This window comes from Lethenteron reissneri, chromosome 48 (genome assembly GCF_015708825.2).
Source record: "Lethenteron reissneri isolate LAM-NWPU_2019-01 chromosome 48, ASM1570882v1, whole genome shotgun sequence".
Lineage (NCBI taxonomy): Eukaryota > Metazoa > Chordata > Hyperoartia > Petromyzontiformes > Petromyzontidae > Lethenteron > Lethenteron reissneri.
Genome location: NC_083826.1, coordinates 2,307,902 through 2,318,082, shown reverse-complemented (window position 1 = coordinate 2,318,082; position 10,181 = coordinate 2,307,902). Strand labels below are relative to the sequence as shown.

The 10,181-nt window shown below is 51.6% G+C and overlaps 1 protein-coding gene across 2 annotated transcripts in view; it reads right to left on the bottom strand.

The window, feature by feature from the left end:
* Positions 1-526: 526 nt before the first annotated feature.
* Positions 527-10,181, bottom strand: part of OLFML2A (olfactomedin like 2A) — a 49,911-nt gene continuing 40,256 nt past the window's right edge. For both annotated transcript variants that reach the window (XM_061571843.1, XM_061571842.1), the window contains exons 6-9: positions 9,029-9,256; positions 7,732-7,917; positions 6,729-7,003; positions 527-6,074 (exon numbers count right to left, since the gene is read on the bottom strand). In XM_061571843.1, coding sequence (XP_061427827.1) covers positions 5,748-6,074; positions 6,729-7,003; positions 7,732-7,917; positions 9,029-9,256 — 1,016 coding nt within the window. In that variant the 3' untranslated portion in view covers positions 527-5,747. The remainder of the gene's footprint in view (positions 6,075-6,728; positions 7,004-7,731; positions 7,918-9,028; positions 9,257-10,181) is intronic.

The window sequence follows — 10,181 nt, the reverse complement described above, 5'->3', positions numbered from 1 at the left end:
TCCTTGGCGATGAGGTGCAGGGGTAGCGTGGCGTGTAGGGGGGGGCTCTCCTCCTCGAAGCTGAAGACGACCAAGAAGCGCACGGATGAAGAACGTACCGCGTGGCTCTGCAATGCGCGTGGGGATTACCACGGTGGCGAGATGTGTTAACTACCTCGCCTGGTGTGCAGGAGGTCGTGGGTTCGATCTCACCTGCTGTATATTTGGAGTTTGCGTGATCTCTCTCCCCGTGGTCACGTCGATTTTTCTCCGGGTCCTTCGGTTTTTACCCTTCACATTTAGAATCAACGTGCGCTGAGATAATTTGGCTGCTATAATCTTCCACATGATAAGCCACTTCGTTGTGCTATCATTGTTGGCCACTTTGCTTCTGAAAAAGAGCTGTATAGCACAGTGTGCCTTACCTGGTAAAACTTTTAAACAATTGTTTCGTTTCATAAAATAGTTTAGTTTAATGGTTTTGCTTTAGTGAACCTAACATGTTTTTAAATTCAAGTTAAAAATGAACAATACACAAAGCTGTTATAGAAATTTAATGACATAAAACTTACAGCAGAGGAAAATTAGTATTTTTTTTATCTGAGATAGAACAGCAACAAAAACATCTGAATTCCCTTTATTTCAGAACGTTATAATGTACACTTAGGTAACGGATGGCCAAGCTACAAAGCATCATGGGAACTATCCATAACAACATGCGTACATACACAAGCACAGGCTAGTGGCCTAGCGGGTAGCCTATGTTGAGTGATGATAAAGGATTATCACAGCCGTATGAACGCAGCTCCTTGTCTATGAGACATCATCAGTGTGGTATAGCCCTGCTACACTACTGACATAATGGTGCATAAGCGAGTTTAGAAGGAATAGCCCTTTGTTGCGCTTTTGTGCAATGAAAGTTCAACAAGTAACATGTTACTTTGGTGAGCATTGTGATGGCTGTGCTCTTGAAAATACAGCAGAGTCATGTCACTGGGTCATGCGTCACTGGGTCACGTGTCACTTGGTCACGCGCACTGGGGCACGCGTCACTGAGTCACGTGTCATGCGTCACTGGGTCACGTGTCACTTGGTCACACGGCACTGGGGCACGCGTCACTGAGTCACGTGTCATGTGTCACTGAGTCACGTGTCACTGGGTCACGCGTCACTGAGTCACGTGTCACGCGTCACTGAGTCACGTGTCACTGAGTCACGCGTCACTGGGGCACATTTGCATCCAGAGGGAAATGCAGATGAGGTTAATCGCACACACAGTGCCAGAAAATCACCTTGTCCGCTCATTTGATTCCCGTGTTAACCACACACACAGCTCAACGTGCAGACAGAGTCTGAACGCAGAGCCAGGATTGCATGATCAACTATTTATCTAAAGCAGTGATTCTCAACCCGTGGGGCGACCCTCCCTGGGTTGCGGCATGGATACCGTGCCGGAAACATTTTGAACGTGCGTGGGGAACGCCAGTTCAGCGCTGCGGTGACGAAACACACAAATACACAACGTGAAACGCATTCCTTGCAAAAAAAACACTAACATGCAACGTCAAATGCATGCCTTACTAAAAAACACTAATACACGTCAAACACATGCCCTATGAACACAATATACACCAATACACAACGTGAAACGCATGCCCTACTAACACAATACACACCAATACAGAACGTGAAATGCATGTCCTACTAACACAATACACACCAATACACAACGACAAACCCATGCCCTACTAACACAATACACACAAATACAGAACGTGAAACCCATGCCCTACTAACACAATACACACCAATACACAACGTGCAATGCATGCCCTACTAACACAATACACACCAATACAGAATGTGAAATGCATGCCCTATCAACACAATACACACCAATACAGAACGTGAAACCCATGCCCTACTAACACAATACACACCAATACAGAACGTGAATCGCATGCCCTACTAACACAATACACACCAATACAGAACGTGAAACCCATACCCTACTAACACAATACACACCAACACAGAACGTGAAACCCATGCCCTACTAACACAATACACACCAATACAAAACGTGAAACCCATGCCCTACTAACACAATACACACCTATACAGAACGTGAAACCCATGCCCTACTAACACAAAACACACCAATACAGAACGTGACACGCATGCCCTACTAACACAATACACACCAATACAGAACGTGAAACCCATGCCCTACTAACACAATACACACCAATACACAACGTGAAACCCATGCCCTACTAACACAATACACACCTATACAGAACGTGAAACCCATGCCCTACTAACACAAAACACACCAATACAGAACGTGAAACCCATGCCCTACTAACACAATACACACCAATACAGAACGTGAAACCCATGCCCTACTAACACAACACACACCAATACAGAACGTGAAACGCATGCCCTACTAACACAATACAAACCAATACACAACATGAAACCCATGCCCTACTAACACAACACACACCAATACAGAACGTGAAACGCATGCCCTACTAACACAATACACACCAATACAGAATGTCAAACGCATGCCCTACTAACACAATACACAACAATACAAAACGTGAAATGCATGCCGCACTGGCTAGAGACGTGGACACGCGATCTGTGTACTGCGGCCTTCGTAATCTAGGGGGCCACGTGGGGCGGTGGGGGCCATACAAAACAAGTTGTGAAGCACTGCTCCTGACCGTGCAGCGACCCTCCATGCGTGCCGACACCCCCGCACCTCCGATTAGCATGGTTGGCTACGTACAGTGCGAAAGAAGTTCAACGTACATACGTACGTACATAACAGCATGCCCTGCGGCCAGACGGGGGCCCTCAGCTGTGGCCACGCTGGTGTCATCCCCGCGACGAAAAACATGTATTTGCGATCACAGCCCCCCTTGACCTCAAACGCTCTCGCACCCCGCTACGATCGGACGTGGAATCCCACAATCCTTTGCGCTTCGTTCATGTCAAATTTCTTCTATTTCTACCGTATCGTTTTCTAATTTGTTTGTGTCCCATTAGCCTGTTACATTTGCAATATAAGTTACTGACGATTTGCATAACCCTTACAACAACAAACATTTTCACTTACACGATGTTATGCATGTGTCGCCAACGTAATGGATCGAGTTTGATCGATGACAAACCGGACCTCCCAGCCACGTGTGGAACACTATAAATGTATTTAAAACTCACGTACGCAATACTTGCACAATCCACACGAGGCTTTCTTTTCGACGTTTTAACACGACATGTAAAAAAAAACTAATAAAATAGGTACGTGCAGAGACTCGACACATGGAGAAACGTCTCTTAAATGTGGGTCCGAGCAAAAAATTTCCGCACAGCAGAGATGTGAAAAAGGCAAACGAGAGTGGTGAATATTAAACAAATGAAATATCAATAATGACAGCACCTAGTCTGTCCCCCAGGGCCGCCCAGAGGTTCCCGGAGGCCACGTGACGAAACAAACGGGCATGTTGGTGGGTCACCTCTTGTTGCGTGTGACCCGGGTCAAATCGCCGCTTTAACTTCCCCACCCACCTCCGCCACCCACCTCTGGACGGCCCTGGCTGTCGTCCCTGAATGATCTGTAGTAGTCCAGCGAGGGCAGTGCGTATCGAACAGAGCTCCGACGCTTTCGTAGCGGCTTTGGACTGACCATCAAAGAAAGACGGTTGACCGCGTTCGCTCGGCGCTTTCGGTATGCGCGTCTACGGCCGTCTGGAACGCTCGTCCTTCCGATATTAGGAAGCCACTGGAGCCATGCACTTTTAAATCGAGATTTAAAATGCATTTCTTTATATCTGATTTTTGTGTTTCGTTTGTTGTCCTTGCCCCACAACTCCGATTAGTACGGTTGGCTACGTGCGGTGCAAAAAAAGTTCAACATACGTGCATACATAGCCGATGCCCCCTTGAGAAACCATAACCCTAAAAATGTGGGAACCTTTAAAAAACACAACTTCACTAAAGTCACCGCATAATGGGCCAACTTTGAATTCCAGGGCACATGAAGAGTCCAGTCCAGGTTTTCCGCATTGCCTATGAGAGAGATCCGGCGAACGTGGCCCACGGAAGGCATAACGATGATGGGTCACAATTCCGCAGCTGCACTTCGTTCTAAACGGTACAAAACTGAACGAGCAAGATGCACGAAACAGCACGACTCGCTTACACAAAATGAACAAAAGCACAGGATCAGCAGCAGCTATTCTCTATCTACTGCCGAACAGAGGCCTCTCCAGGTTGATGCCACCACTAACCGGGCTGGGCAGCTGCAATCCGATGTTGCTATTCGTAATCTCACCTCGGTAATTTGTCGGTAATATTGCAGCGTTGGGATGTTTGGCTAATGTCAGTTAGGTTGAATGTTTTTCTGTTAGCCGTGGGAGGAAGCTGAAGCGTGCAGGAGAGGGGAAAAACGTACATACTCCCGAGTCGTGAATCGAACCCAGGCTATCACTGCGCCACCCAACCTGTCGCCCTGCCACGCTGCTTCCTTCCCCCGATGGCGAGTGGGACTCCTGAAAAACCCAGGCACTCGAAGGGGGAGGGGGGGGGCGATGGCTCAGATCCCTGACCATGGCCATCAGCCTCAGCGAAGAGCCCACCCAGTCTCAGGGCCCGAACCCAGGATCTCGGCAGTTACCAACTCGGCACCCTGTCACGGCTACCAGCTCCACAAGCCGGTCAGCCACGTATTTATTATTACTACGACTACTACTATGCTTGATTACCCAGGAAAGTCTCGCTGAGTCTCAAAGCTCATTCTCAGGCGGGGTCCTCCCCCAAGTTTCCGCAGTAGGGGAGCGAGATGCTGCTGCTGCTGATACTGCGTGTAATCCCAATTGCAACTTGCAAGTTTTTACATTTTAGCATTGCGATATTTGGCCGATACTAATTACGTTGTTTACATAAAAAAACGAAATTCCGTTGGTTCGCACCCCGTGCACGTCACGCAGAAAACCCGCACTGGATCTCAGTGCGCGATCTGTAAAACGATGGCATTGGCAGTTGGGTTGCAGAGTGTCTTTGGCACAACACCAACACACGTCTCGCAGTGGTCTCACAGACAGCGCTGGCTAAGGGGCCACTGGGCACCTAAAGCGACAACACTGTTTTCAGCCCCACATCTATTCTGCCCCATCAGCAATGTCCAAGGCCGTCTGCAGCAGAGTGTACTGCTCCCTGCGTGGCAATGGAGACAGAAAGGGCACCGATGCAGTCCAGGGCTTGAATCTGGGTCAGTGGAGGCCCCAAATGAGCTTTGGGGTCCATTGCAACGGAGCTTCCCCGGAGCAATTGGCTCCACCACTGTGACTTCTCCTTCATGTGGATGATGTTGGTGTAGAGGAACAACAATTATTTAGCATTGAGGTGGTTGAGCTAAATGACCGTGTTAGGAGTAGCGGAGTGGTCTAATTGCTGTCATGATGACGCCACCCTCCTTCATATTGGTGAATCAGGCATTGAGTCTACATGACACGTCCCATGGTTCCGTTCCCGGTGGCCACGGTCGCGCGCCACAGTGAGCGTGAGAGTCAAATTCCATTGGCCGGGACCCTCGATCTCGCTGGGGAAAGAGTAGCGGCGAAGATGGGCTTTTCGAGCTCCCATCGAACGTTGCGTGGCCAGAGCCTCGCGAACAAGAAGCGGTCCATCACCCCTCCCCGCGTCCACGCAGGACGGGGCCAAAGCCACGCGAGCGAGTGAGCGCCCGACGCTCAGTAGATGAAGGTGACGTTGTAGGTGACCTGGCGGCCGTTGTCCCAGGCGTAGATGACTTTGTCCCCGGGGTTGTAGTCGATCTGCGTGGTGTAGCCGAACTCGTTGGTGAAGGGGATGCGGATGGCCACCTGCGTGCTCGTGTGGGTGTCGTACGCATAGAACACCGTGGCGTTGCGCCGGTTGTACTCGTCGACGGCGTAGAGGACGCCGCACACCATGAAGCAGTTGCCGTAGTGGCCCCGGCGCAGGCTCGTGCGCCACGTGGTCTCGCGCTGCGTCGACAGGTCGCTCGCGTTCAGGCGGCTCAGCACGATGACGTCCTCCTGGCGGGAAGAGCAGCGCGCATCGCGATCAGCACTGCCGCGTGGATCTCGCGGGCGCGCGATGAGCACGCAGACCGCGTGAACCTCTCCACGTGCACAATACACTGTTCTAGCTTGATACGAGCTACCCCGGATAATTAAGCACTGCATGCATTGATCCCTCTCGAAGGCCCCTTTGACAACTCACTTTTTTTAAACTGCTTTTGGTGCTTAATTAAACACGTGCGCGATGGTGTAATCGTGTATATGTGGAGGACGTGGGGAGCGGTGGTGTAGCCGTTAGCACCCTGCACTACGAACCTGGCTGCCCGAGTTCGATTCCCGCTCACGGCCAACACCGGTGACCATAATCTGCACCGGTCCTGGGGCTTCCCTAGGTCGACGCGGCTTCAAAACGAGTACCTGGTGGCGGTGTGTAGAAACATCGCCACTGAGGAGACAAGGGCGGCTGGGTGTGGTGCTGGCCACCCACTGCCTCGTGTGCCGTGCCGACCTTCACAGGCGCTGCCCGCTCACAGCACTTGCCCCAACAGCCTGCTAAGACTACACGGTGGGGGGGGATGGAATCTTTGTGTTTGTGTCTTTACGCGAGGGAAGTTATTTTTGGATCGCTCCGCCCGCGCGCCCGCACGCCCGCTGCAACCGCCACCGCACCCGCGTCGTCTCGTCGTCCACCGAGGGGTAGATGACCCAGAGCCCCGTCTCGTCGGCCGCGAAGTCGATGTCCGAGTGGCCGCGCCAGCGCCAGGGCGTCGTCTCCTCGTAGACGGCGTCAGGCAGCAGGGCCCACGAGGCGAGGAGGCGTGCGCGCAGGTCGTACTTGATGATGTGGCGCGAGAAGGCGCGGTTGTAGAAGAGCGAGCCGTTGTAGATCACGTGGCCCGTGCCGATCCAGTTGTAGGGCAGCTTGTAGATGTTGCTCCAGCGGCCTGGACGGGGCGGTGGGGAGGGAGCGGTGCGGCACAACAATCACGGCGAGTTCGTTTCCACTCCCGGAGGTGCCACGTGGAGTTCTAGAGGCGGCAGAGCGAGCGGCTCATGATCCGAAGGTTTGCAAGTTCACGTCCTGGTTTTTTGATTGATTCAGTCAGGCGTCATCAACAGAGTCAACCTTTTCTTGAACAGATGCCGGTGAACTCCCAGATGTTCACAGGCATGGAGGTCCTCTCTGTTAGATGCGGGTCCTCGTTCGAAGCAAACTATTTAACACGTAATCATGAGCATCGCCGATTAGAGCACTACTCCCACTCAGCTTGAATCTGTGGTAGTACCAATTTGTTGGAAAGTCAAAAGTGGTTATCTAATGGTTCATGCTTGAACCCCCCCCCCCCCCTCCCCCCAATAGAAATGAGGAATTCCCATCAATGGCTCAGGGCTTTAAACGGGTGGCGAACCACCAATGCATCATTCTAGACGGAAATCACAAAAAGACAACGTAGAGAGGAGAGCATCGCATGCAAACGAGCGGTTTAGCTCCAAAATAGATTCAGATTTTTTGTTGTTGTTAGAATCTTGATACCCGTTGAAACTCGCCCAATTGGTCCAATCTCACCGAGCCACGTGGCGCGAGCTGTGGCACGGCCAGCATGACTAGGGCACTAAGATTCAGGGAGAGAGAGAGGGGGGGGGGGCGGGGGATAGTCTCCTGGCCACCCACCCTCCTTGAAGCTGTCGAGGCCGCGGAACTCCACGATGCTGTTCCCGTAGTAGTAGTTGGTGACGAAGATGCGCCCGTCGCTCGCCAGCGGGTCCTTCATCCAGGCGCCCTCGCTGCGCCCGTAGCTGTTGTGCTGCACGGGCGCCGCCACGGTGGACAGCGTGCCGTAGCACGCGGAGGATGGTGCTTGCGGCGGCACCGGCGGCGCGGGGGGGGGAGGAGGAGGAAACGGCGAGGTTATCGACGGCAACCCCGGGAACACGGCGCGCGTCCTTGACTTTGGCGTCGGGGTGCGCCTCGACAAAATAAGTGATGTCTTTTATGAATTCGTTCAATCGTCGCGCGCAGTCAGAAAGGGACAAGTTGCGCCAGACGTGGTGCCGCTCCTGCGACGGCGTTCGCGTTAACTGCTCTGAGCTGGCGTACTCCGGCGTCTCTGTGACCTTTTTTTAATCCACGGATCACGAGGGGGGGGAGGGCAGCGCCGTTCCTTTGAGGGTCACAGTCCGCTTCGAACGTCCACCGCCATCTAAAGTGCGTAATTAATGCCTTTCACCCGCATCGTCATAATATTAATAAGTTCATCATAATAAATCTTGTGACACGAACGGCATTCACTGCAGATGTGTGGGAGTCTCCACAACCCATAATGTGGAAGTGGTGACTCCACACTGCATCAGCACTGAGCACTGGTGGCTGTACTGTGCTGATGAGTCCTAATGAGGACGAAACCGGTCCACAGTTGTCCATCACTGCATCACTGCTGCTGTCAGTGGGGTCACGTTTGCTCAAATTTATTTCGACGGTCGTGACATAAGACAAGAGGACCACAATGCACTTCTTCGGGAAATGCTGATAGCGTTTTGCATAATGGACAGAGGTTGTGTGCTATTTACACATATCGGTGTGCTGTTTGAAACTAACAGGGACGCCATGATGGCGAGATGTTAACTACCTCGCCTCAGATATAGGAGGTCGTACGTTCGATGCCAACCCAGACGCCTTTGGAGTCTGCATTTTCTCCCCGTGATCGCGCGGATTTTTCTCCGAGTCCTCCGGTTTATCCCTCCGCATTTAGAATCAACATCACGCGTTGAGAGTGTTTGTTTGCTGTAAATTTCCACACGACGATAAGCCACTTCGTTGAGCTATCATTTGCGGCCTGGTCGCTTGTGAAAAAGAACTACACAGTTCAGTGGGGCCTTCTTACCTGGTGATATATAAACATATTTTAGTTTCAATTGAGCTCGCTGTGTGCACGCCACCAGTGGTGACGTGAACGTCACGTGCGCTCCACCTTCTGTGGTCGGTTCAGGCGGAGGCTCGGTGGTTGTGGTGGGCCGGGTCGTGGTTGTTGTGCTCTGCGTAGTGGTGGTAGTGGTGGTGGCCCTGGTGGTTGTGGTGGTGGTGGCAGCGGTGGTGGTTGGTCCGGCACTGTCGGCCACCGCTTCGTCTCTCCCGGCAGAGGCTCCCACGTAGTGGTGGTGGTGTCTCGGTTGCCCCTCTCCTCCGGCCAGCACAGTGTCTGCAGAGCAGGGGCACACAGACTAAGCAAGAACATCGTTGCGTGTGCGGAGAATTGAAATGCCAACATAGCACGGTTGGCTACGTACATACATGCATACAGAATAATTAAGCAAACAATGTATTCCACATGAGCATAAAAGGATGTTTTACATTATCCGTCATTCGCACGGCCTCCTGGTAGTGCGTCATTTCAACAGCATTGGTTCAAAACAAGCGAACTTTGAACCGGTTTTGACATGCAGTGTCTCGTCAGCAGTGTCAGGATCGTTTGAACAGATGCTGGTGAACTGCCGTATGGCACGGCCAATGAACAAGATAGTTCAATGCTACATTATGCTGTACATTATGTGGAGAAAACCTGATTTGAAGCTTTCGTGACTGCAGGAATTACTCTTTGGTTCTTTCGTTAAAGCCACGTAGAAAGAAAATAAATTAAATAATAGATAAATAAATAAAATAATTCATTTTCTTTCTACGTGGCTTTACCGAAAGAACCAAAGAGTAATTACGTGGAGAATTTAAGTGTAAGAGTGTGGGGAAGTGACCGAAAGTGTCAGTGTTTTATTTGTATGTGGACGAACAGGAGACATCTGCAAGTGCTGTCTGCAGGCAGCATGCACCACTTGCACGTGCTGTCTGCAGGCAGCATGCACCACCTGCGCGTGCTGTTTGTAGGCAGCGCACCTTTGCCGTGCTGCCGTATCTAATATTGGCTCTCAGCCTGCACGCTGCATTCTCCTGCTGCGAAGAGTTTTCTCATCAGTCACGGGACGTGTTGGATGTGAATGATCGCTGTCTCTTAGGCAAAGAGCCAATCGGGGGGGGGTGGGGGGTCTCTGGAGAAGAGAGCAGAAGCCCTCTCCACATATGGGTGCCTCCAGGCACGAGGCACGTTGATGACAGACCACAGCTGCCTTAAGCCT